The sequence below is a fragment of the Amblyraja radiata genome, chromosome X (genome assembly GCF_010909765.2).
Source record: "Amblyraja radiata isolate CabotCenter1 chromosome X, sAmbRad1.1.pri, whole genome shotgun sequence".
NCBI lineage: Eukaryota > Metazoa > Chordata > Chondrichthyes > Rajiformes > Rajidae > Amblyraja > Amblyraja radiata.
Window position 1 is genome coordinate 2324457 of NC_045999.1, and position 25933 is coordinate 2350389.

Genomic DNA, 25933 nt, shown 5'->3' on the forward strand with positions numbered 1-25933 from the left:
CAGAGCTTCTGGGAATCGCGTCAGTTTCTATATATTCCCTTTTGAGAGTTTGCAGATCACGCCTCTGGAATAAGTGGAATTACATGATGCCTCATTCACCTCCACAACTGATTGACAAACTGCGAAGCTATTTGTTTTTTGAAAAGAAACAAAAAAAATTGAAATGTCCCAGAACTTCATGGAGATAATTTCTTCCAAACTTATGACAAAAGCCCACTGAGTCCATGTGAACGTTAGGGATGGTGCAGCGAGTGGAGCTGCTACCTTACAGCTCCACATTAAGCCGGGTTCACTGCTGACCTCTGGTGCTGTCTATGTGGAGTTTGCACGTTCTTCCAGTGACCACTGTGGCTTTCCATCATATTCCCACAGTGCTCCAATTCCCACAGACTGGAAGATTAAGAACACACACACACACACACACACACACACACACTAAGAAGGATATAATTACTACTACAGAGGATAAGGAGCAGATTCAAACAGTTGCATTGGCAGTTCCTTTCTACATGTTTTAAAACTGTGTTTTAAAGAAATCAAAGGATGGTGGGTGCATGGAACAAGCTGCCAGAGGAAGAAGTTGAGGGACTATCCCAACATTTAAGAAACAGTTAGACAGGTACATGGTTTGGAGGGATATTTTGTGTAGCTGTGACATGTTGGCCGGTGTGGGCAAGTTGGGCCAAAGGGCCTGTTTCCAGGCTGTATCTATCACTCTAAACCCTTTGTCCATGAACAAAGTTCTGCGGTGCAAGTGTCGACTTCGGCCTAATCACACAGGCTTTACCTTGGTCAGAGCGACGAAAGACAGCACAGCTACAGCTGTAAACATTATAGTTGGAATCAGCATCACCACCGCCGAGCCAACATTGGTCCCAAAGAATCCAATAGTAGCAATCCAGCCACTGTCAAGAGAGAACAAACATGTTTAGCTTTAATGACACAGACGACCATTGATTCTAATAACACAAACAGAACACAAAGTCCAATTATTAGAGTGATGCAGATCAACTCCTCCACACAGTAATAATTGCATCCTAAATATAATTTATTGGTGTGGAGCACTTGTGGACAAACATAAGTTCTTCCAGCCACAAGCAGTTTGGCATTCCCATATCACATTGTACTTTCATTTGCTCTGTAGCCTAACTGACCTCTTACACAGTGCAGCCATTTTCAAGTTTTGGTGGTAATAGCATGTGATTTGGGACAGCAAACACTGGATCCAGGAAAGAGAATTGTGCATTTTGTCCGAACCAAAGGCACCTCTGGAAGCCTTGGTCCATCTGATGCAGGTTATCCAATATATTGACATCACTGGCACAGCGGTAGAGTTGGGTTTGATCCTGACCACGAATGCTGCCTGTACGGTGTTTGCACGTTCTCCCTGTGACCGCTCTGAAATTCTACAGGTGCTCTGGTTTCCTCCCTCATGCAGGTATGCAAGTTAATTGGATCATGTGTCCTACACACTCCCTAGTGTACAGGTGACCGTTGGTCGGCACGGACCAAGTGGGCCGAAGGGCCCGTTTCTACGCTGTATCTCTAAACTAAAAATCATACTGAAGTTCCAGATCTGGTTCACAAGTGCATACAAGCTCTGAGCATACTGTAGAATATTCTTACCACCTTGGGAGTGTGAAAGGTGTGAAAGACACGGTCGCTTTGAAGATACTGCCTGTATTAGTAATGTATTTATTGCCATTTGCTGACCACAGCACCACATAGTAGGGAAATGTCATGTGCGGGAAGGAACTGCAGATGCTGGTTTAAACCGAAGATAGACACAAAATGCTGGAGTAACTCAGCAGGACAGGCAGCATCTCTGGAGAGAAGGAATGGGTGACGTTTGGGGTTCGGATATCGTTCATTCATTTGTTCCATATCTCTCTAAATCATTGTCTATATCCCGCTTTACTTTTCCCCTGACTAATCTGAAGAAGGGTCTCGACCAGAAACGTCACCCACTCCTTCTCTCCAGAGATGTTGCCCGTCCCACTGAGTTACTCCAGATTTTTGTGCCCATCTAAAGTTCATTATGTCAACTGCAATGAAAGCTTTTCACCAAGAACAACCTTCAGGATCCAGAACAGTCGCATTATTATCCCTATTTAGGAGATACTGTACATTGGTCAATATTATCTGTAAACAAAAAAATATATACTTAAGAGTGCTGATAATCAATAGGTGTGATGTATAACCTATTCAATACTCTTCATAGAACGGTATTGGAATGATTAGCCCTATTATGCTTTAATTCATAACATGCAAACTCGGCAAGCAGAAACAGCTGTACTAATAAATTTTATATTATTTATTTGCTGCCAGCAATCTTATCTGCACTTTCATTAAAAGTCACCTCATCTAACTTCCCCCTCATTGGAGTAAGGTCAATAATTGGCGCAGCGGTAGAGTCGCTGCCTTACAGCGAATGCAGCGCTGGAGAGCCGGGTTCGATCCCGACTATGGGCGCTGCATGTACCGAGTTTGTACGCTCTCCCCGTGACCTGCGTGGGTTTTCTCCAAAATCTTCCGTTTTCCCCCACACTCCAAAGACGTACATGTTTTTTGGGTTAATTGGCTTGGTAAATGTAAAACCTGTCCCTAGTAGAAACACAGAAAATAGGTGCAGGAGGAGGCCATTCGGCCCTTCGTGCCAGCACCGCCATTCATTGTGATCATGGCTGATCGTCCCCAAAATATAACCCGTGCCTGCCTTCTCCCCTTATCCATTGATTCCACTCCCATATACCTTGTGGGTGTAGGATAGTGTTAATAAGCAGGGATCGCAGGTCAGCGCGGACCCGGTGGGCCGAAGGGCCTGTTTCCATGCTGTATCTCTAAACAAAACTAAAATTGATTTCAACATTATTTTAAAGCATACAATTTTTAAGTAGAAACAAGGAACTGCCAGAGGACTGTCGTGACCAGAAATGTCATCTATTCCTTCACTCCATAGATGCTGCCTCACCTGCTGAGTTTCTCCAGCATTTTTGTCTACCTTCCCCAGATAGTGAAGGGCCTTGACCTGAAACGTCAGTCCTTGGATCCAGAGATGCTGTCTGACCACTGGGTTACTCCAGCAGTTTGTGTCTTGCTGGAAGTAGTTGTTTGGTCTTTATCATAAGCTGTTTATGGGATCTCGTTCTGCAAACATTGTCCACAACATTTACTTTATCACAATGACTACATTTCCAGGTGCGACACCTGCACCTCCTCCAACCTCATCTACTGCATCCGCTGCTCTAGATGTCAGCTGCTCTACATCGGTGAGAACAAGCGTAGGCTTGGCGATCGCTTCGCCCAACACCTCCGCTCGGTTCGCAATAACCAACCTGATCTCCAGGTGGCTCAGCACTTCAACTCCCCCTCCCATTCCGAATCCGACCTTTCTGTCCTGGGCCTCCTCCATGGTCAGAGTGAGGACCACCGTAAATTGGAGGAGCAGCACCTCATATTTCGCTTGGGCAGTTTACACCCCAGCGGCATGAACATTGACTTCTCTAATTTCAGGTAGTCCTTACTTTCTCCTCCCCTTCTCAGCTCTCCCTCAGCCCACTGGCTCCACCTCTTCCTTTCTTCTTCCCGCCCTTCCGCCCCCCCCCCCCCCCCCCCCACTACCCTCACATCAGTCTGAAGAAGGGTTTCGGCCCGAAACATTGCCTATTTCCTTCGCTCCATAGATGCTGCCTCACCCGCTGAGTTTCTCCAGCATTTTTGTCTACCTTCGATTTTCCAGCATCTGCAGTTCCTTCTTAAACAACAACTACATTTCAGAGACTACGTTAGTTGTAAACTACTTTGGGACAGCTCACAGGTCTTAAGAGATGCTTTATAAATGCAAGTCAATCTTTATTGCTTCCTTCACATCTGACCCATTTTCCACACTCAAAGGGAATGGCTTTAAAAGCAGATGCTTGGCAGATCGCCATGGTGACCGCATCCACAATTATTGGGCCATCAAAAATCTTTTTGTTGTTTGTTGGCAAGAAAATAAGAATGCATTAGAGACCTGTGCCTGCTCGACATTACTCGATGGGGATATGAAAAGGCAAAAAGATTTCATTGCTCAATCCTCAGATCACTATATTAACGCATAGCTAACAGATCAAACAGTCACACTGGCAAAATAAAAACTAAAAATCTCTTTTCTCATGTTGAATTGCTAGTGTTTGCTAAATCAAGTAAAGCTTTTCTAAAAATCTGTGCTGTATGCTTTAAAACATCAATTATTTTCCACAATAAACTAGATATCCAGCTAAAATTAGAATTGCCTGTCCATGTCCTCCAGAGATGCTGCCTGGCCCGCTGAGTTAACCTAGCACTTTTGTAAACCAGCATCCTCAGTTCCTTGTATCTCTAAACTCCGATTCCAAAGCTTAGTTATACGATATATGCTCTGTTGGATCAAAAAGAGTTTAAAAAAAATCTAATTCCAGACTGCAGAAACATAGAAAATAGGAGCAGGAGTAGGCCATTCGGCCCTTCGAGCCTGCATCGCTGTAGAACCATCCTACAGCAACCAGAGAGCAGTCCTGAGCAGTAATCTGAAGAATGGTTTCGACCCAAAACGGTGCCAGTCTGAAGAAGGGTTTCGACCCGAATCGTTGCCTATTTCATTCGCTCCATAGATGCTGCCTCACTCGCTGAGTTTCTCCAGCATTTTTGTCTACCTTCGATTTTCCAGCATCTGCAGTTCCTTCTTGAACAGCATCTACCTGAGTGGTGATCCTCGTACTATCTTTGATCGGACTTTACTGGCTTTACCTTGCACTAAACGTTACTCCCTTATCATGTATTTTGACACTGTGGACGGCTCGATTCCCACTGGCTGGTTAGCACGCAGCAAAAGCTTTTCACTGTACATCAGTGCACGTGACAATAAACTAAACGAAACTGAACGATTTATACAACCTTCATTTCAATGTTTGTTGAATCAGAAAAGAGATGCCTTGTGTGCAAACACAAACTACATGATCCTAATGCCTCCCCAACACATACTCTCACCCTCGTTAATAGCACAAATACATTTGATAAATGTCCTATAATCACACTGCGATGGAGAGATATACTTAGAATGAGAAAGAGATGTGCTTGATTGCAGCCATTTGGAAGAGAACAGTGAAAGAAGATACCTTTTTCTCATCCTCCTGAAAATTGGACCAGTAGCTCTAACCACAATGATGAAACCTTCAATCATCTGATCCCAGCTTTCAAAGAAGCAATCCAATACGGACACAAGACCCAGTAGCGGATGCTTCATTACTGTGCAAAAAAATGCTGCACAATTTTTTATAAGATCATAAGTGATAGGAGTAGAATTAGGCCATTCGGCCCATCAAGTCTACTCCGCCATTTAATCATGGCTGATTTACATCTCCCTCCTAACCCCATTCTCCTGCTTTCTCCCCATAACCTCTAACATCCGAACTAATCAAGAATTTATCCATCTCTGCCTTAAATATATTCACTGACTTTGCCTCCAGTCTTCTGAGGCAAAGAATTACAGATTTCCCACCCTCTGACTAAAGATATTCCTCCTCATCTCCTTCCCAAAAGAACATCCTTTAATTCTGAGGCTGCGACCTCTAGTCCTAGACTCTCCCACGAGTGGAAACATCTTCTCCACATCCACTCTATCCAAGTCTTTCCCTATGCCCCCCTCCTCATTCTTCTAAACTCCAACGAATATAGGCCGTGCTGTCAAATGCTCACCATATGTTATTTTGCTATTAACAAACCAATATTGACGTTAGACAAGCCTTGAATCGTGAAGTGATATCGATGATGCTCTTTGAAACTCATCCCAAATTCCACTAAACAAGTATTCTAACAGAAATTAGATTAACACCCAAGGGAACACCATACAAAATTGTGCAAAGTGGATGATTCAGAAGGATGTTGTTACAGCAACAGCCATATAACTGATACCTGTCAAGCCATCATCTCATCTACCAGAGTTTCACATATCAGACCATAATTAAATTTGACAGCTTGCTCATTAATGCCATTTTGTTGTTTGGAGGTTAGGTTTCCAATGACAGGATTGACAGGCGTTTATTAAGAAGCAAAGATAGACACAAAAAGCTGGAGTAACTCAGTGGGACAGGCAGCATCTCTGGAGAGAAGGAATGGGTGACGTCTCGGGTCGAGACCCTTCTTCAGACTGGTTAGGGATAAGGGAAATGAGAGATATAGATGGTGATGTGGAGAGATAAAGATAATGAATGAAAGATATGCAAAAAAGTTACGATGATAAAGGATTTATTTAGAAGCAACTGAAGAATCTATTATCATTCTGTATTTATATTGTAATGTGGAAAAATGAAATGTACTTCCATTCATCTTGATATGATCTACATTCACAATGCTCACTATTATGTTAATATGCATCTAAATCCTTTATTAAAAAAAGCCAGATTGTACTTAAATTCTAATACATTTTATGGGGTGTCTTATTAATATAAATTAAACTTGCTGCCATCTGGCCATTATTTAATTCTTTCAGAAACCAGTATAAATCAAACAGGTCAAATTAAATTGTGCTGGATATTAATATTTAAATATATTTAATTATTAAAATACTGTTCAGACAAGTGAATTTCAGTGGGTTAAATATACAGCAGTCATCAGATGCAAGATGTGAAATTTGGAATCAAATGTTTCAGAGTGCTTTACAGTTAAGGAAATTAAATGTAAAACTTAATTCATCCAGTTTTCACCCAGATTCCTTCAGAGCACAGAAAAAAAATCATAATAATCATCAATATTTAATAACAAGAGGCTGCAGATACTGCTTTACCAAAGACAGACAATGCTGGGAGTCATTCAGCTGGTCAGGCAGCATTGCTGAAGAACATGGATAGGTGATGTTTTAGGTCGGGGCCCTTCTTCAGACCTCCCGACCCAAAACATCACCTATACATGTTCTTCAGCAATGCTGCCTGACCCGCCGATTTACTCCAGAATTTTGCGTCTTACCAGCTTATGCATCCTTCAAACTCCAAAGGGCAGGCAACTAAAGAGACGCCACTCTACAGGTACAATATAAAAGCAGAAACATAGAAAATTGGTGCAGGAGTAGGCCATTCGGCCCTTCGAGCCTGCACCACCATTCAATATGATCATGGCTGATCATCCAACTCAGTATCCTGTACCTGCCTTCTCTACCTACCCCCTGATCCCTTTAGCCACAAGGGCCACATGTAACTCCCTCTTAAATATAGCCAATGAACTGGCCTCAACTACCTTCTGTGGCAGAAGACATTGGAAGCACTCAGCAGGGAAGCCAACGGTTTCAAGTTTCTTCCTCCACAGATGTTGCTGGGCCTGCTGGCTATTTCTAGTATTTCCTGGCTTTAGTTCAGATCTTCAGCATTTGCAATTAGTTTTATTTTAGATGCGCAAAGTAAAGACAGAAGGTAATCAACCTGCAGACCCGCACGTCTTTGGAATGTGGGAAGAAATCGGAGCACCTGGAGGAAACCCACCTGGTCACGGGAGGGGAACGTGCAAACTCCACACTGACAACATCCGAGGTCAGGAGCAAACCCATGTCTCCGGCGCTGTGGGGCAGCGGCTCCACCAGCTGCGCCACTGATGTATCGTGGAATTTGTAAACCAGTATACTTCACTACAAGATGGATACAAAAAGCTGTTCTGCTTTCGAGGAGAGACATTCTTGCCATAGAGGGAGTACAGAGAAGGTTCACCAGACTGATTCCTGGGATGGCAGGACTTTCATAAGAAGAAAGACTGGATAGACTCGGCTTGTATTCGCTAGAATTTAGAAGATTGAGGGAGGATCTTATAGAAACGTACAAAATTCTTAAGGGGTTGGACAAACTAGATGCAGGAAGATTGTTCCCGATGTTGGGGAAGTCCAGAACAAGGGGTCACAGTTTAAGGATAAGGGGGAAGTCTTTTAGGACCGAGATGAGAAGGTTTTTTTTCACACAGAGAGTGGTGAATCTGTGGAATTCTCTGCCACAGAAAATAGTTGAGGCCAGTTCATTGGCTATATTTAAGAGGGAGTTAGATGCGGCCCTTGTGGCTAAAGGGATCAGGGGGTATGGAGAGAAGGCAGGTACAGGATACTGAGTTGGATGATCAGCCATGATCATATTGAATGGCGGTGCAGGCTCGAAGGGCCTACTCCTGCACCTATTTTCTATTTTCCTAAAACCAGCAGTTCCTTCCTACATACTTCACTACATCCAGTATCTCCTGAACCTCTGCAGTGTGCTAAAAATGGGGCTAGGAGAGGAGAGTGTGTGAGGTGTTTATGAATCACCAGTTATATCTCTCTGAAAGGACCACCCTGGTTGATCTACATATGATAACTTTAAGTGAATGGCAGCGACGTTCATGTCTTTGCTATTCTACATGCAATGAAAAAAAAATCTGATCCTTACCAGACTCCCCAGCCAGGAATTCCAACGGCTTGAATAATGCTAATCACCAGCTGCGCCATGAACGTAAAAAAGAATGCCATAAAATTGAACGAACTATCCGACCTAAAAGCGCAAATGCATAACAGAAGACATTTTCAGACAATTAGTAATGACCAACATTGGCAATCAATATGCTTAAAAGATAAAGCACCCACCAACCAACAAACCAGCTAAACTAGAGCACCCACACCACATTTTAAATATCTACTTGAAATACCAGTAGAGACTTTATATATATACACATTCGCAAAGAAGGGCCAAAGGAAAAGAGCAAGATGAGTTAGTTCTTGAAGCAGATCAAAGCCTCATCATAGGGTTTAGATTCATCTACATTTTTGTTTTACAATTCTGCAGCAAAACTAGTTAAATAACACAAGCAAAATGCCCATGAAACCTTAATCAAGAATGATTGTCTAGTCTTTTGTGGGAAAAAAAAAAAAGCAAAGATTAACGGAACAAAACCTGACATTCTCGAATCTTAGGTTTAAAAAAAAAAAAAAGTGATATTTAATAACATATTCCTGATTTTCTTCTGCATTGTAAAAAAAAACGTGGGAAGAGATGAAAGCAAGTTCATGTTCAGATTGGCATATCATTTATTTTTACACAGAGCGATCATACATTGTTGTGAAATAAATGATCGTTTTCATAGCATGTAGGACACACAGTGGCACAGCTGGTCGAACTGCTGTCTCAAATCGCCAGAGACCAAAGTTCGATCCTGACTCTGGGTGCTGTCAGTGTAGAGTTAGCAAGTTCTCCTTGTGACCACATGGGATTCCTCCAAGTCCTGTTTTTTTTCCCACATCCCAAAGGTGTGTGGGTTTGTAGGTTAATTGGTCTCTAGATTGCCTCTAGTGTGTAGGGAGTGTATGTAAAAGTAGGATAACATAAACTTAGCGTGAATGGGTGATCGGTGGAGGGCGTGGGAAGAAGGGCCTGTTTCCATACTGTATCTCTAAACGGCACAGTGCGGTGCCGACATCTCGACACGGTGGCGCAGCAGTAGAGTTGCTGCTTAAAGCGCTTGCAGCGCCGGAGACCCGGGTTCGATTCCGACTATGGGTGCTGTCTGTACGGAGTTTGTACGTTCTCCCCGTGACCTGCATGGGTTTTCTCAGAGATCTTCGGTTTCCTCCCACACATTAAAGACATACAGGTTTGTAGATGAATTAGCTTGGTATAAGCGTAAATTATCCCTAGTGTGTGTGGGATAGTGTTAATGTGTGGTGATCACTGGTCGGTGCGGACTCGGTGGGCCGAAGGGCCTGTTTCTGCGCTGTATCTCTGTAATAGACTAAAACTAATCTCTGACATTTTGATGCCACTTTAAACTCGTGCATCTGTAAACCTAAACAAAAAAAAAGCAGCAACAATATCAGATGGAGTATCCTGTGTTACTGTATGCCAGCTCGACTCGGAGAGAGAGGAAGGAAAGTGTGGAAAAGCCTGCAGCGAACTATTGAGAATTATGCAGTCAAACAGACTGACTCAGTATCACAACTTGGAACAGTGTTGGTGGAAAATATACCAAGAGTGTGATTTTAAAACTGTTACACAGACAGTCTTGCTCCTAAGTGAGAGAAAAATAAATTGTTTGGGACTTGTTTTTGAATATATTGATTCTATTTGTTTCTGCAACATAAGGGCCTGTCCCACTTTCACGACCTCTGCCGAGTTTGCCCTTGACTCATACTCGCAGCATGGTCGGCACGAGGTCGTAGGTAGGCCGTAGCAGGCCGTGATGCTAGTCGTAGATACTCTTGGCATCAAGTAGGTCGGGGCGTTTTTCTAGCCTGATGAAAAATATCCACGAGTAAAAAAGGTCGTGAATTAGGCTGTGAAGGTGGGACAGGGCCTTAAGTCTGCACTGAGATGAGGATAGCGGATATCTGGCATTCTTTGGCAATGGGAGTCAGTGTGCCATCAACATTAATTCTGGAAAAACAAACTGCATCTCTAGAACACAAAGAAATAATCCTACTGCATGCATGATCCAAGATAAGAAAAATGTGTTTCAATTAATGTGTCCTTAGCCAAATAAAGCTGGAAAAGGAAGCACAAAACAATGAGGCTACAAATACATCTGGAGCCCCAAAGACAAGGCAGCTTCAACAATTATTATTTAGTCAGACAAGCAATGTGGTTATTTTCCTCTGGCTCTATTCATTTCGTGCAGCCGACTCTCAAAATAACAGGCTGTAATGCACCTGGATGGAATGGTTCAATTCTATTCCTGTTTGTTGATCAAGTCATGCACAATTAATAATGGAGACACGAGAGACTGCATGTGCTGGAATCTTGAGTAAAACACGCAAAGTACCAGATGGAAATCAGCATCTGTGGAAGGAATAGATGGGCAACGTTTCGGACAAGGACCCTTATTCAGACTGGTGGATTTGGGGGGGGAGGGGGCAGGGGGATAACGCCTGCAAGTGATAGGTAGACCCAGGTGAGCCGAGTAACAGGAGTAAGTGACTAAGGCTAGAGGAGTCTAATGCCCCTGTCCCACTTAGGAAATCTGAACGGAAACCTCTGGAGACTTTGCGCCCCACCCAAGGTTTCTGTGCGGTTCCCTGAGGTTGCAGGTAGTGGAAGCAGGTAGGGAGACTGACAAAAACCTCCGGGAACCGCACGGAAACCTTGGATGAGGCGCAGTCTCCAGAGGTTTCCGTTCAGGTTTCCTAAGTGGGACAGGGGCATAAGGAGGACGTCAGATAAGGAGGAGTACAATGCAAAGCTAGAGGCCTGTGTGGACGAGTTGGGTCAAAGAGCCTGTGTCCATACTGTATGGCAATTAAGTCATGGACAATCAAGTATGGATTCAAGTACCATTAATGCATTCGAAAATAATTAGTTTTGGGAAATTTAAGCTGCAGTTCAGTAATTGTGCAATCTTCAGATTGTTTCACACTTGCTCTCCAAAGATGACAGGATTGAAAACTGCTGAAAACGTTTCACCAGCCTTGCTGCTGCTAAGCTACAGAATTGTAAGCTTTCACAGCACTGAGGGCTGTTATTCCCCGTGGCAGCACACTGAAGGAGAGAGTAACACAATCTGTTTGCCTGACTTTTCCCATCTTCCTTCAAATATTGCTCCACCCCGAAAAGAGATTTTTTTTTTTTGATTACTAATTCTGGCAGTGCATTCCTTGTTCTTATGGTCCCCATATATACAAATAAAATCCTCCAAGCTATGCTTTCTGTACCTCAAGGACAGACAGTCCAGCCAGTGAAAAGAGTGCCTCTTCATTTACCCCCTCAAAATATAAAGCATTCAGAAATCAGTTTTACAGAAAATGAACACAATCTTCTTTGAAGGCAAGGGTATCAATTGTCAGTGTTCAGTTCACTAAAGTGGTTAGCAATCAGATTAAATCAAAAGCATTTATTTCATATCCTCATACTAACCTTTCTGTCCTGGGCCTCACACAAACATCTTGTTTACAGCCCAATAGTACGAACATTGAATGCTACAATTTTAGGCAGGTACCCCTCCCCCTTCTCCCCTCTCTCCCACCCATCTGGACTCGCACCTAACTCTCTCCTCCTTCTCCATTCCTTCCTCCAGCTTCACAATTCACAACTCTGCACTCCTTTTGTCTCGCCCCATCTCTGGCCTTCGACCAGCCATCTTCCCATCAAAACCCCTCCTCACTTGTATCAGCCCATTATTTTCCAGGCTTTGTCCTGACACCCCCTCCCCTCCCCCCAGAATGAGTCTGTCAAAAAGTCCCAGCCCGCAACGTCACCTATCCATGTTCTCCAGATGCTGCCTGAACCTCGAGTTACTCCAGCACTTTGCGTCTTTGGTAAACCAGCATCTGCAGTTCCTCATTTCTGCGTTGAATTCACTTAATTTCTAATGTGCTGAATCGCCAAAAATGTAGATATAATTATTTGGTCCAAGATGCCCCAATAATTTGATGTTAAAATGTTTGAACTCTCTCGAAGTCCATGTGAAGGGAGCCGAGGAAAATGAGTGAGGTTTGAGTACTTACTTGAAGGCCTTGTAGATTGGTCTAAACCAGCAAACATAAGAGCAAGGTGTGAACAGAATGAGCCAGAGAAAGGCCAGGCCAAAGTTGACAGCTCCTCCTCCTCCAATCAACCAAGCTAGGCAGCCGATCAAATTCACTGCAAGTGTGATGCTGTTCACTGCAATAAAGCACCAGGTAGCACACAACAACCATCAGTCACATGCTGCACGCAACACTAACATAGAGGTCAGCACTTCCATGGGTGGTGGAATGAGGCAATTAACAAGGGTATGGTCAAAACCTGAAGAACTCAATTCATGCAATGGAGGAAGGGTTCCAATATCATTCAATGAGGGTGACAATCGATCTTATGTTGAGTGGCCACTGCAACCAGATCTCCACATACCTGGATATGGAGACATAGAAACATAGAAATTAGGTGCAGGAGTAGGCCATTCGGCCCTTTGAGCCTGCACCGCCATTCAATATGATCATGGCTGATCATCCAACTCAGTATCCCGTACCTGCCTTCTCTCCATACCCTCTGATCCCCTTAGCCACAAGGGCCACATCTAACTCCCTCTTAAATATAGCCAATGAACTGGCCTCGGCTACCCTCTGTGGCAGAGAGTTCCAGAGATTCACCACTCTCTGTGTGAAAAAAGTTCTTCTCATCTCGGTTTTAAAGGATTTCCCCCTTATCCTTAAGCTGTGACCCCTTGTCCTGGACTTCCCCAACATCGGGAGCAATCTTCCTGCATCTAGCCTGTCCAACCCCTTAAGAATTTTGTAAGTTTCTATAAGATCCCCTCTCAATCTCCTAAATTCTAGAGAGTATAAACCAAGTCTATCCAGTCTTTCTTCATAAGACAGTCCTGACATCCCAGAGACATTTTCACATCTGCCCCATACAATTGCAACCGGATCTCCACATACTCATAACACCATCAGACCTGCCCTATAAAGTCCTAGGTCCTCCACATTGTACCACTTGCCTGAACTATCCATCTAAGTCTCCCATCTCTTCCATAAAATGGATGCTAATTCAGAACTCAGAGATCCACAGGAGGAACGGGGTTATTGTTAGACAAATGAGGCCCACGGTGTCAGGAAGTAACAAGTATTTAACAACCAGATCATCAGCTGATCATAATATGATGGGTTTGTATTCACATGGTGGATGTTAATTCTAGACAGTGGCACTTTGTGTAGTTGAGGATGGTCTTCATGGAATCCAAGACAACACAGGATCTGACAGCACATGGAACTGTGCTTTAGTCTTTGTCACAACAAGATGGTGATCATAGTCAACAAAATGGTTGCAACATAGGAGCCTACAACTTGAGCATCTAGATCATCCCAGCATGATTATGCTGCACTGCTCAATTCTTCTGACACAAAAGAAATGTATTCATTGCAATAATGTACCAAAAGACTACACATCTTGTAACTGGTCCTGAGTCTGGGGAATATGGTCTATCTGGGACATATGACAATAAAACACTCTTGACACTTGGTCTTGGCTACTACCTAGGAAGTCGCTGATGCAAGACATGAAATAATCCAGACAGAGAGGAGGATCCCCAGGATAAAGCCTTTGGTGTCAGAATACCAGAGATTAATGTGAAGTTTGCAATACAGTAATAGGATATACATTGAGTGATAAATGTTCATGCTTATGGGCCTCAGGAGCTGTTGTTCAAATGTAATGCAGTAACCAATATCTGCAATTTCTTAGAAAATTGGTTTTGCTGATTATTTTTGTAGAATTCAAGTCCGACAGATCTTTCGCTTGTAACACTCCATCAATTGCGACACTCCTCACACAATACTTCTTTATCAATGCGTAGTTTCATTGGAGGGGTTGCAAATCCCAGGGAAGTGATGTTAGACATAGTTTGATTATTCCAAGGGGCAATGCTACAGACTTCGCTACCTGGTCAGTTAGGATAACTAGTTGTGGCAAAACCATGATCATAGTCTCAGGTAAACAGGGAGAGTGAACTGGAACATGGGTCCCATGGATATAAATGAGCAAGCCAGATGAGGATGGACAGTTCATTAATGTTCAAAAGTGCACAAATCTAGACTCAAAGGAAACCAAGTTCAACAATAAAGGCTGCATAGTCAACAATAGTCTGGGGTACTGACCCTTTAAGGATTTAAATTGGGATGTTAAAATGTAATGCTGGAGCAGGGCAGAACTGCTGTGTCCATTTCTCAATCCTGTAGCTTTCCGCAGACACCGCGCTGCCAATATCAACATCTTCCAAACACTATTGTGAATGACAATGGCGTTCACACAAAAGAATACTGTGGCAGTTTGGAGGTTTTGTTGAAATGCAAAAAGAAGAGAAATAACATGCAGGTTTGCTCAAGAGAAAGAAAAACAGTCTGTAATTGAGCTTGAAAGCTGGTGCTTACACGAAGAGTGCCTGGCTCAGTTGGAAAGGCAGCTAACCAGTTGCACAAAATGCCATAGAACTCATGGCCTGTGTGATCCATTGTGTCCACTGGTTACATTCTGAAAGAACTCAGTTGAGCCCCCTACTTTCAATATTTTATTTTCTAAAATATGAATCCACTTTCCTTTTAAGTCTATTTTGAATTCTGTTTTCACCAAAAGGGTTTCATAACAGCATTCTCCAGAAATAAATCTCCCACCCCTACATTCTTTCACCTGTGATGACTTTAAACTTGCATCCTCTGGTACCCAACTCGCCAGCGAGTCTTCTCACTTTGCCTTGAGTGATTAGAAGCCCTCATAACCTTGTTAGGTTTTAATTGAAACTGTCGTGTGCACAACCCCTGGGATCGTCAGTATGGAAATCCGTTCTTGACTCGCTGAAACCAAGCACGCAACAGAGCAGGGCATGGAAACAAGAGTATGAACTGTGCAGAGGGCATTCAGAACACCGAGCAAAGGTACATCATTTGTTCCATCTATCCCAGTCGCTGCCTCAAAAAGGCTGGCAGCATCATCAAGGACCCACACCATCCTGGCCACACACTCATCTCCCCGCTACCTTCAGGTAGAAGGTACAGGAGCCTGAAGACTGCAACGTCCAGGTTCAGAAACAGCTGTTTCCCCACAGCCATCAGGCTATTGAACTCAACTCAAACAAAACTCTGAACATTAATAGCCCATTATCTGTTTATTTGCACTTTATCTGTTATATTTATTGATGTGTGTATATATTTATATAATGGTATATGGACACACTGATCTGTTCTGTATTCATGCCTACTATGTTCTGTTGTGCTGAAGCAAAGCAAGAATTTCATTGTCCTATCTGGGCCACATGACAATAAACTCTCTTGAATCTTGAAGGAGACCCACCACCCCCACCTGCTCAAGGACAACTAGAGATAGACAACGCCTGCGAAGCCCACATCCCTTCAGATGCATACATTAAGAAACAGAAAGCATGATTTATTGGCTGACCTCCATGCACACCAGTTATATCATTAGTTAGCAAATCAATGATTAAACACATCAAAACACACAAAAAAAACACAGCAAACATTGTTACAATACCCTTTAAAACATTAGGAGCATTTTATAAATGTTACATCTCAATCAAATACTTTGTAATGTAGCAGTGGCAACACTGGTAGACACTGCTCCACAGCGCCAGAGATCTCAGTTTGATCTTAACCTCAGGCGCTGCCTGTTGTCTCTGTACTGTACACTGACAATGACAATTAAAGTTGAATCTGAATCTGAATCTGTCTGTGTGGAGTTTGCACGTTCTCCCTGTGACTGCGTGGGTTTCCCCCCTACATGCTCCGGTTTCTTCCCGCATCCCAGAGAAGTGTTGGTTTGTAGGGTTAATTGTCCTTCTGTAAATTGCTCCTGGAGTGTAGGGAGTGGATGCAAATGCAGGATAACAGAGCTGGTATGAAGTGGTGATCGCTGGCCAGTGTGGACTCGATGGGCCGAAGGGCTTGTTTCCATGCTGCGTCTCAAGAAAAGCCACCCTAAATAACTTTTGTTAATGTACTCTCCTAATCTGAAATAAATCCCCATTAGAGCCATACAGCACAGAGACCTTTGGCACAACTCATCCATACTAACCAAAATACCCTATCTAAGCTAGTCCAGTTTTACTGCATTTGGTCTATTACCCCATGGAGGCCAATTCATTGGATGCTTTCAAGAGAGAGTTACATAGGGCTCTTAAAGATAGCGGAGTCAGGGGATATGGTGAGAAGGCAGGAACGGGGTACTGAATGTGGACGATTAGCCATGATCACATTGATGGCGGTGCTGGCTCGAAGGGCCAAATGGCCTACTCCTGCACCTATTGTCTAAATCTTTCCTATCCATGTACCTGTTCAGATGTCCTTCAACTGTTTTTATTACACCTGCCCTCCCAGACAGATCATTCCATATACCTACCGCTCTAGGCGTGACAAAGTTGCCCCTCAGGATCTATTAAATCTCTCTTCAAACCCAATGCCCTCAACTTCTCGATTCTGCTAAACTGGGAAAAACAACCCCGTACATACAACCTCTCTATTGAGGTGGGAGATTGCAACCTTCACGTGGTCCGCCCTGTTTCGACGAATGCAATCAACCTGGCGTGCACAATCAAGTAAGATCAAATAGAACAAGTTGTCCTACAACTTTAGGTTCATGTGAAGCCATAAGGTCATATGGGATAGAAGAAGAATTAGACCATTCGGCCCATCAAGTCTACTCCACCATTCAATCATGGCTGATCTATCTCCATCCAAACCCCATTCTCCTGCCTTCTCCCCGTAACCGACACCCGTACTAATCAAGAATCTATCTACCTCTGCTTTAAAAATATCTATCTATCTGTGCTTTATAAATATCCACTGACTTGGCCTCCACAGCCTTTTGTGGCAATTAATTCCACAGATTCACCACCCTCTGACGAAAAAAATTCCTCCTCATCTCCTTCATAAAAGAACGTCCTTTAATTGTGAGGCTATGACCTCTATTCCTAGGGTCTCCTACCAGGGGAAGCATCCACTATGTGGATGAACGAGTTTTGCACACAACTCCATTTAAAATAAACTCCACACATGTACATATTGAAAAGATTAGGAAAAAAACCCCAATCGGTAATAAATCATTGCCAACATCAAAGAATGAGCATCTTCCCTAGATTAATGGTTAAACATGTGCTGCAGCACAAAGGGGGCCTGGATTTATATTGCAGCAAGCACATTGTTCAGGACATGAAAGGAAATGATATCCAGACTGTCTGCATCATCATCATCGTGCTGTTTTTATCATTCTGTATTCACCACCCGTGATATCAATCTTACTGGGATGTGTATGTGGAACTCAATCACTTGGCAATCCAAGACGCCTCTCACAGGCAACACTGGATGTTGCAGCTTATTTTAGCTAGCTCTACTGTATCTGACATCACATCGCCACCATAACTAGCAACGGACCTGGGAGAGAGGGAGGGCCAGACAGAGAGAGAGAGAGAGATGGCCAGAGAGAGGGAGAGGGGGCCAGAGAGAGAGAGGGGGCCAGAGAGAGAGAGGGGGCCAGAGAGAGAGAGGGGGCCAGAGAGAGAGAGGGGGCCAGAGAGAGAGAGAGGGCCAGAGAGAGAGAGAGGGCCAGAGAGAGAGAGAGGGCCAGAGAGAGAGAGAGGGCCAGAGAGAGAGAGAGGGCCAGAGAGAGAGAGAGGGCGAGAGAGAGAGAGAGAGAGGGCCAGAGAGAGAGAGAGAGAGGGCCAGAGAGAGAGAGAGAGAGGACAGAGAGAGAGAGGTGGAGACAGAGAGAGAGAGAGGACAGAGAGAGAGAGGTGGAGACAGAGAGAAGAGAGAGGGTAGAGAGAGAGAGAGAGGGGAGAGAGGGAAGAGAGAAGGGAGAGAGAGAGAGGGGGAGAGAGAGGGGAGAGAGGGGAGAGAGAGAGACAGAGAGAGGGGGGCAGGGAGAGAGGGAGAGAGAGATGGGGAGATAGAGAGAGAGAGAGAGAGGGGCAGAGAGAGAGAGAGAGAGAGAGAGAGAGAGAGGGGCAGAGAGAGAGAGAGAGGGGCAGAGAGAGAGAGAGGGGCAGAGAGAGAGAGAGGGGCAGAGAGAGAGAGAGAGAGGGGCAGAGAGAGAGAGAGAGGGCCAGAGAGAGAGAGAGAGGGCCAGAGAGAGAGAGAGAGGGCCAGAGAGAGAGAGGGGCAGAGAGAGAGAGGGGGCCAGAGAGAGAAGGGGGCCAGACAGAGAGAGGGGGCCAGACAGAGAGAGGGGGCAGAGAGAGAGAGGGGCAGAGAGAGAGAGGGGGCCAGAGAGAGAGAGGGGGCCAGAGAGAGAGAGGGGGCCAGAGAGAGAGAGGGGGCCAGAGAGAGAGAGGGGCAGAGAAGGGGGCCAGACAGAGAGAGAGAGGGCCAGGGAGAGAGAGAGAGGGCCAGAGATAGAGAGAGAGAGGGCCAGAGGGCGTGAGAGAGTGCAAAAAGAGTGAGACGAGAGAGCTCAAGAGAGAGAAAGAGAGAAAGGGCATGAGGGAGACGAGAAAGAGAGAGAGAGAGAGAGAGAGAGAGAGAGAGAGAGAGAGGGGGGGGGGACGGGATTAAGAGATATGAGAGAAAGGGGTTGAGGGAGATGGGATAGATGGAGAGAGAAATGGAGTGAGAGAGATGCAAGCGAGAGAGAGAGAGAGAGCAAGAGAGAAAGGAAGTGAGGGAGGAAAGAGAGAGAGAAAAAAGGGAGTGAGAAAGAGAGAGCAAGAGAGAAAGGAAGTGAGAGAGAAGGAGAAAAGATGACGACCAATTCAAGGGTAAAAAGGGTGAGGCTCCACATGAAGCTATCAGGGTTGTTAGCCGAGTTTAATGGGAAAAAATTAAAACTCATATTGACAAAAGTCATCAATAATTGAGAAAGCTCAAATCAAATTTTAAAGATTTAAGGCAAAGCAGATCTTTGACTTCAGGAATGATTTTTATTCCCAGTGCCATTACAGAATATGGATCGTGGCTATTGAATGAAATGTTGTGGTAAATGGTGAAATGCTGCCACCTAATGGTGGTCGATGCTGAGGCAATCTATATTCTTTCAAAACATTACAAGCAAAGCACCAATTGAAATGACCATTCTAAGGATTAAAATAAGTTGAATTTACAGCAAGAAGCCTTTGGTCTTCTCCAGAATTTGTTTGCAGCTGTTCATCAATAGAATCAATGATGTTAAAATTACTGGTAGACAAAAATGCTGGAGAAACTCAGCGGGTGCAGCAGCATCTATGGAGTGAAGGAAATAGGCAACGTTTCGGGCCGAAACCCTGAAGGAAATAGGCAAAGTTTCAGGCCAAAACCCTTCCGGGTTTCGGCCCGAAACGTTGCCTATTTCCTTCGCTCCATAGATGCTGCTGCACCCGCTGAGTTCCTCCAGCAAGTTTGTCTACCTTCGATTTTCCAGCATCTGCAGTTCCTTCTTAAACAACATGTTAAAATTACTAATTATTGTACACTTAATTGAAGAAAATTTGACTTGCAGTTTTCACTAATAGGCTATTTACCATAAAGCATTCTCGGAATCCAGTTTGTCTTGTGTTCTGTTTTCAGGCATCTTTTATTTCACTGTACTTTTAAGAATATTTATATTCACTGTCTATGTTTAGTTCATTTATTTCTGAATTCATATGGAGCCCATTCTGTTTTTTGTTTGCAAAGACACTGCTGACCATTTACACCGAGTCCATCAAACACACATTCACACTCAGCTCTACTTTATCCCATTTTCACATCTATTGTCCACACATTAGGGTCAATTTATAGAGGGCAATTTACCTACTCCTGCACCTATATTTCTAAAATTGCCATCACATGACGACATGTAATCTGTGGGGCATTTGTATTTTGTGCGAGAATGAATCAAAGACAATTTGCAAAAGACGAGATCAGAACTTTTTTTTAATCTTTTTTTTTTAAACTGGCCTTTCATAATCTGAAATGTATTGCGTGAAAGGGTGCAAGAAACAGATTCAAGAATAACTACTTGAAGGGAATTGGAGGAATAATGAAGGGGAAAAATAACATTGCAGAAAATAATTTTCACAGAATTGTGTTTTCTTCTGTACAATTCTGCAGCTTCCCACAAAGTCGTCTATGCCCATTAAAGTTCAATAAAAGCCTCTCAATTTTCCTCCAACTCTTAATGTTCCAACAGAAATACTATTTCTCAACTGTCACCCTGTAATTGTACGTCCCTATTTTATTTTTTAAGACTAAGCCTGGAGATTTCTTGAGGCACCACCTGCAGATTTAGTGCTTTATTACAATTATATTTCATGCTGGCAGAGTTTTGACCCTGTGGAGCAGCAGCAAAGTTATTGAATGCCAAGGTACGTGTTCACAAGGGAAACAATAGCTTTGTGGCTGCCGGTCACGTGAACTAATGACAGCGGCAAAAGTGACAGCCCAAGCTGGGAATACATCTTTGACATGCTGTTGCAGTTGTATAAGACGCTGGTGAGGAAACATTTTGAGTATTGTGTTCAGTTCAGGGCACCGTGTTATAGGAAAGATATTGTCAGGCTGGAAAGGGTACAGAGAAGATTTACGAGGATGTTGTCAAGACTAGAGGGTCTGAGCAGGAGGGAGAAGTTGAGTAGGCTGGGATTCTATTCCATGGAGCGCAGGAGGATGAGGGCGATGAGGTGCATAAGATCGTGAGAGGAATAGATTGTATCAGTCTGAAGAAAGGGGTAACCTTTCACACAAAGGGTGGTGGATGTATGGAACAAGCTGCCACAGGAGGTGGTTGAGGCTGGGACTATCCCAATGCTTACGAAAATGTGAGACAAGTACAGGGATAGGACAGGTTTCAAGGGATATGGACCAAATGCGGGCAGATGGGAGTAGTGTAGCTGGGGCATGTTGGCCGGTGTGGGCAAGTTGCGCCGATGAGCCTGTTTCCACACAGTATCACTCTATGCTATTTTACAGAGAATAAACAGTAAATTTAATCATAAGACACCCAAGAACAAGTTAAAAGGAGAGTTTTAAATACAATTTTAACAGGCAGGTATTTTGACACTGCTCAAAATTGATGGTGTTAATAAATGTTTTAATATCTTTCGAAGTATATTAATATGATATTAAAATATTCTAATTATTGATGGTGACATCCACATAATTTAACATTTTACTGCTCTGGGTTGTATTTTACATTTTGAATGTTCCCTAGTTACTTTATTAGTGACAACCGATGTATTAGGAAAGAAGCAAAGCACAAGTTGAACATTAGTGCCGAGCTTTCTCATTAATCAATGTCTTGCAGTAAAATTACTGTTAACCAAAAATGTCCTGAATCACCATTGCAAATCACTGGAGTACATATCGCGTTATGCTGATTTTTACATTTGAAGTACCTGACTATTCAAATAATAACAACTTTTTCCAACATGCTGACAAAATTGTGTCGGGGCTGCAGATGCTGGTTTCAGTTTAGTTTAGTTTATTGTCACGTGTACCGAAGTACAGTGAAAAGCTTTTGTTGCCTGCTATCCAGTCAGAAGGGAGACAATACGATATTACAATAGATTCATTTACAGTGTACAGATACATGATAGGGGAATAACGTTTAGTGCAAGGTAAAGCCAGCAAAGTCTGATCAAGGGTAGTCCAAGGGTCACCAAAGGGGTAGATAATAGTTCAGCACTGCTCTCTGGATGTGGTAGGATGATTCAGTTGCCTGATAACAGCTGGGAAGAAACTGCCCCTGAATCTGGAGGTGTTAGTTTTCACACTTATATACTTTTTGCCTGTTGGGCGAGGGGAGAAGAGGGAGTGGCCAGTGTGTGACTTTGCCTTTGATTAGGCTGCTGGCCTTGACGAGGCAGGGTGTGGTATAAATGGAGTATATATATATATAAAAATATATATTATATGGTTATTTAATAGTCAGAGCCATACAACATGGAAACAAGCCCTTCGGCCCAACTTGCCCACACCGACAAAACCATGTCCTATCTATACTAGTCCCATCTGCCTGCGTTTGGCCCATATCCCTCCAAACACGTCATATTCATGTTCTTGATTAGTTCTTAAACTTTGCAATGGACCCTGCCTCAAACTCCTCTGGCAGCTCGTTCCATACACCCATCACCCTTTGTGTGAAAAAGTTACCCCTCAGATTCCTATTAAATCTTTTCCCCCTCATCTATAACCTATGTCCTCTGGTTCTCAATTCCCTTACACTGGGCAAGAGACTCTGTGCGTCTTCCTGATCTATTCCTCTCATGATTTTATACACTGTACACCAATTTCAAATAGTTTTGAATTTTAATCAAATTCACGAGTAATTACACATTAAGTATCCATATGAAAATAAAGGAGTTGTAACAATGTTTGAATTTTAGAGAAATGTTAGAAGGGAGCACGTCACATCTAGAGTGGTTTCACATTGACTTAGGGTATAGCTGCTGTACTCACAGGCCCACAGATAGTAAATGCGCTTTGCCAAGACGCGATGGTGATCCGGAATCTCATTAAAATCCTGGTAAAAACATGGCTTCAATCGGATGAACTTTGGGAGCGGGGGGAAGTTATTCTCTGGAAAACAAAATGCAGTTGTTTTTAAAACTTTGCACTGCCACGAGAAAGTAACCAACATTATCAAAGACGACTCACACCTTGGTCATTCTCCCTTCTCCCCTCTCTCATGGGGAAGAAGATACAAATTCTTCAAAGCATGTACCACCAGACACAAGAACAGCTTTTTTCCTGCCACTATCAGACTCTTGAATAGACTTCTATTCTACCAAGGATGAATTCCTGATCTTCCCAATCGACCTCATTGTTCTTGGTTCTTGGTTTCTTGGTCCTCCAAAATATTCCAAATGGAATTTAAACTGGAGGTGGTGGAGGGAGGACTTAAGCGTGAGTGATTGGTGGTGGTCGGAGGGGCCGTAGGCGCAGATTGGCAGCCACGCTTCCGTCAGTCTGCCCCAGGGCAGCTGTGGCTACAGAAGTAGCTTACCACCACCGAGTGTGACTGAGGAGTGAATGAATAATGCGATGTAAAGCGCCTTGAGTATTAGAAAGGCGCTATATAAATCCCATCCATTATTATTATTATTAAGCCAGAAAGGGTTATTGGGAAGAAAGAGCTACTTTAAATTTAGTTGCATCTGGTTGGGTAACTATAGTGGGGTGGCCTTGCATTTAAAAAAAATCTGCTTTGTCACTAGAGGTAACACTATATTATGCACTTTATATCTTTTCCTCTCTTGCACTACCTTGATCATAAGGTCATAAGCGATAGGAGTAGAATTAGGCCATTCAAAGCCACTGATAATTCTCAAAATCAGTTTAAGAAGGAACTGCAGATTCTGGAAAATCGAAGGTAGACAAAAGTGCTGGAGAAACTCAGCGAGTGAGGCAGCATCTATGGAGCCATTCAAAGCCACTGATAATTCTCAAAATCAGTTTAAGAAGGAACTGCAGATGCTGGAAAATCGAAGGTAGACAAAAGTGCTGGAGAAACTCAGCAAGTGAGGCAGCATCTATGGAGCGAAGGAAATAGGCAACGTTTCGTTCCGAAACGTTGCCTATTTCCTTCGCTCCATAGATGCTGCCTCACCCGCTGAGTTTCTCCAGCACTTTTGTCCATTCTCAAAATCAGACTGGTCGCAACAGGCTACCATTTCTGAAGATTACAGTGTGAGTCGACAAGCAAGGAACAAAAAGAAACTCTGATCTCACTTTTCTTTATTTACACTTCTTTAAAATGTGGGACTTTGTGAACTTGAGAACCAAGATACTCTTGACAGGTCTCAAGATGACACAAAGAGCACTAAAGGGGTGGTGAGATGAATAGAGTTATTATTTTTAGCGTGTTATTTTTACGTAGCTTCTTGCAAATAAATAGCAGGAAGAGCAAGGGACAACGATAACAGAGATTGTCGATTCCCCTAAATGGAATGCAAGTCAAATCTAGGACAACACAATGAACCGAGAAAAAATAATTAAGGAAAATACAACAGAGAAATAATGGTAGGATTAGTGAATGGTGATGAAGAAAGATTTAATACACAGCATAGCAATGATATAACTGAAGTTTATTGTCTTGCTGGCCACACCAGACAGTGCATATACTTCAAAGCTTGCCAAGCAGTTCTAATGGTAAATGCGTGGCATCATTAAATTTACACGACTTTAGTGCAGTTGTGGTTAATGTTGCATTGTTTGTGGGCAGAAACACAAGTGAGAACATGGAGCAAGAATTAAATATTGATTCTGGCCTTATTGAACACGACTCATAATTCATTTAATAGCTGCAGCTTTGTGAAATCATTTAATGAAATAAAAATCAGTGGCACAGCTGGAAGAACCAGATACCATGGTTCAATCCTGACCTCGTGTGCTGTCTGTGTGGAGTTAGCACGTTCTACCAGTACTCCGCCTTCCTCCCACTTCCCAACGACAAGCGGGTTTGTAGGTTAATTGGCCTCGGTAAATTGTTATTAGTAGAGTGTGGATGTGAAAGTGGAATCACATAGAACTGGAGTAAATGGGTGATCAAATGGTCGGCGAGGACTCAGTGGGACAAAAGTTCTATTTCCATGTTGTATCTTTCAATCATTCATATAACATACGGCAGATAATTATTTATAAAATATATAAAAGAATATTTAATGGCAGAGGAAAAATCTTACACATCAGTAATGGTTTATTTTTAACTATTACTGGCTGATTAAAAGCTTTATTTGCGTCAACAAATATGGATTAAGTGTTTTGTGTAGTTTAATAAACTTAAGTGGGGCAGTCAATGGCACAGCGGTAGAGATGCTGCCTCACAGCGCCATAGACTCGGGTTCGATCCTGACTAAGGGTGGTGTATGCACGGAGTGTGTATGTTCTCCCTGTGACTGTGTGGGTATTCTCTGAATGCTTGTGACTGTGTCTGTTCTCCCTGTGACTGTGTGGGTATTCTCTGAATGCTCCTGGGCCTCCTCCATGGCCAGAGTGAGCACCACCGGAAAGTGGAGGAACAGCATCTCATAATACGCTTGGGCAGTCTGCACCCAAGTGGCATAAACATTGAATTCTCCCATTTCCGGTAGCCCTTGCTGTCTCCTCCCCTTCTCAGCTTTCCCTCAGGCTCCTCCTCTTCCCTTTTCCATCTTCCCCCCACCACCCCACCCTCCATTAGTCTGAAGAAGGGTTTTGGCCCGAAATGTTGCCTATTTCCCTCGCTCCATAGATGCTGCTGCACCCGCTGAGTTTCTCCGGCATTTTTGTCTACCTTCAATTTTCCAGCATCTGCAGTTCCTTCTTAAACACTCAAGAACTGACTACTCCCAGGAATTGCCTTGGAGTTTAGTTTTTGAATCGTGCTCACTCAGCTCATACTATCCTTTGAGAAATGGAACAAGGGAACAATCAGTTCTTTCACCAACTTAAAAGTCAGCTCCTGTTTAGGCAATCAACATCACTTCTGGCTGCTCAGAGAGCTGCAGCGCAGGAAACAGGAGAGGAAATTGAATTAAAGTGGCCAAAGGTTTCACATGACTGCAACTG

At 43.4% G+C, this 25933-nt stretch overlaps 1 protein-coding gene across 1 annotated transcript in view; it reads right to left on the reverse strand.

Annotated features, from left to right (window-relative positions):
- scamp5 (secretory carrier membrane protein 5) overlaps positions 1-25933 on the reverse strand; it is a 45059-nt gene that overhangs the window by 8190 nt on the left and 10936 nt on the right. Inside the window, exons 3-6 of the mRNA XM_033014906.1 lie at positions 22844-22963; positions 12455-12611; positions 8415-8516; positions 788-905 (exon numbers count right to left, since the gene is read on the reverse strand). Coding sequence (XP_032870797.1) covers positions 788-905; positions 8415-8516; positions 12455-12611; positions 22844-22963 — 497 coding nt within the window. The remainder of the gene's footprint in view (positions 1-787; positions 906-8414; positions 8517-12454; positions 12612-22843; positions 22964-25933) is intronic.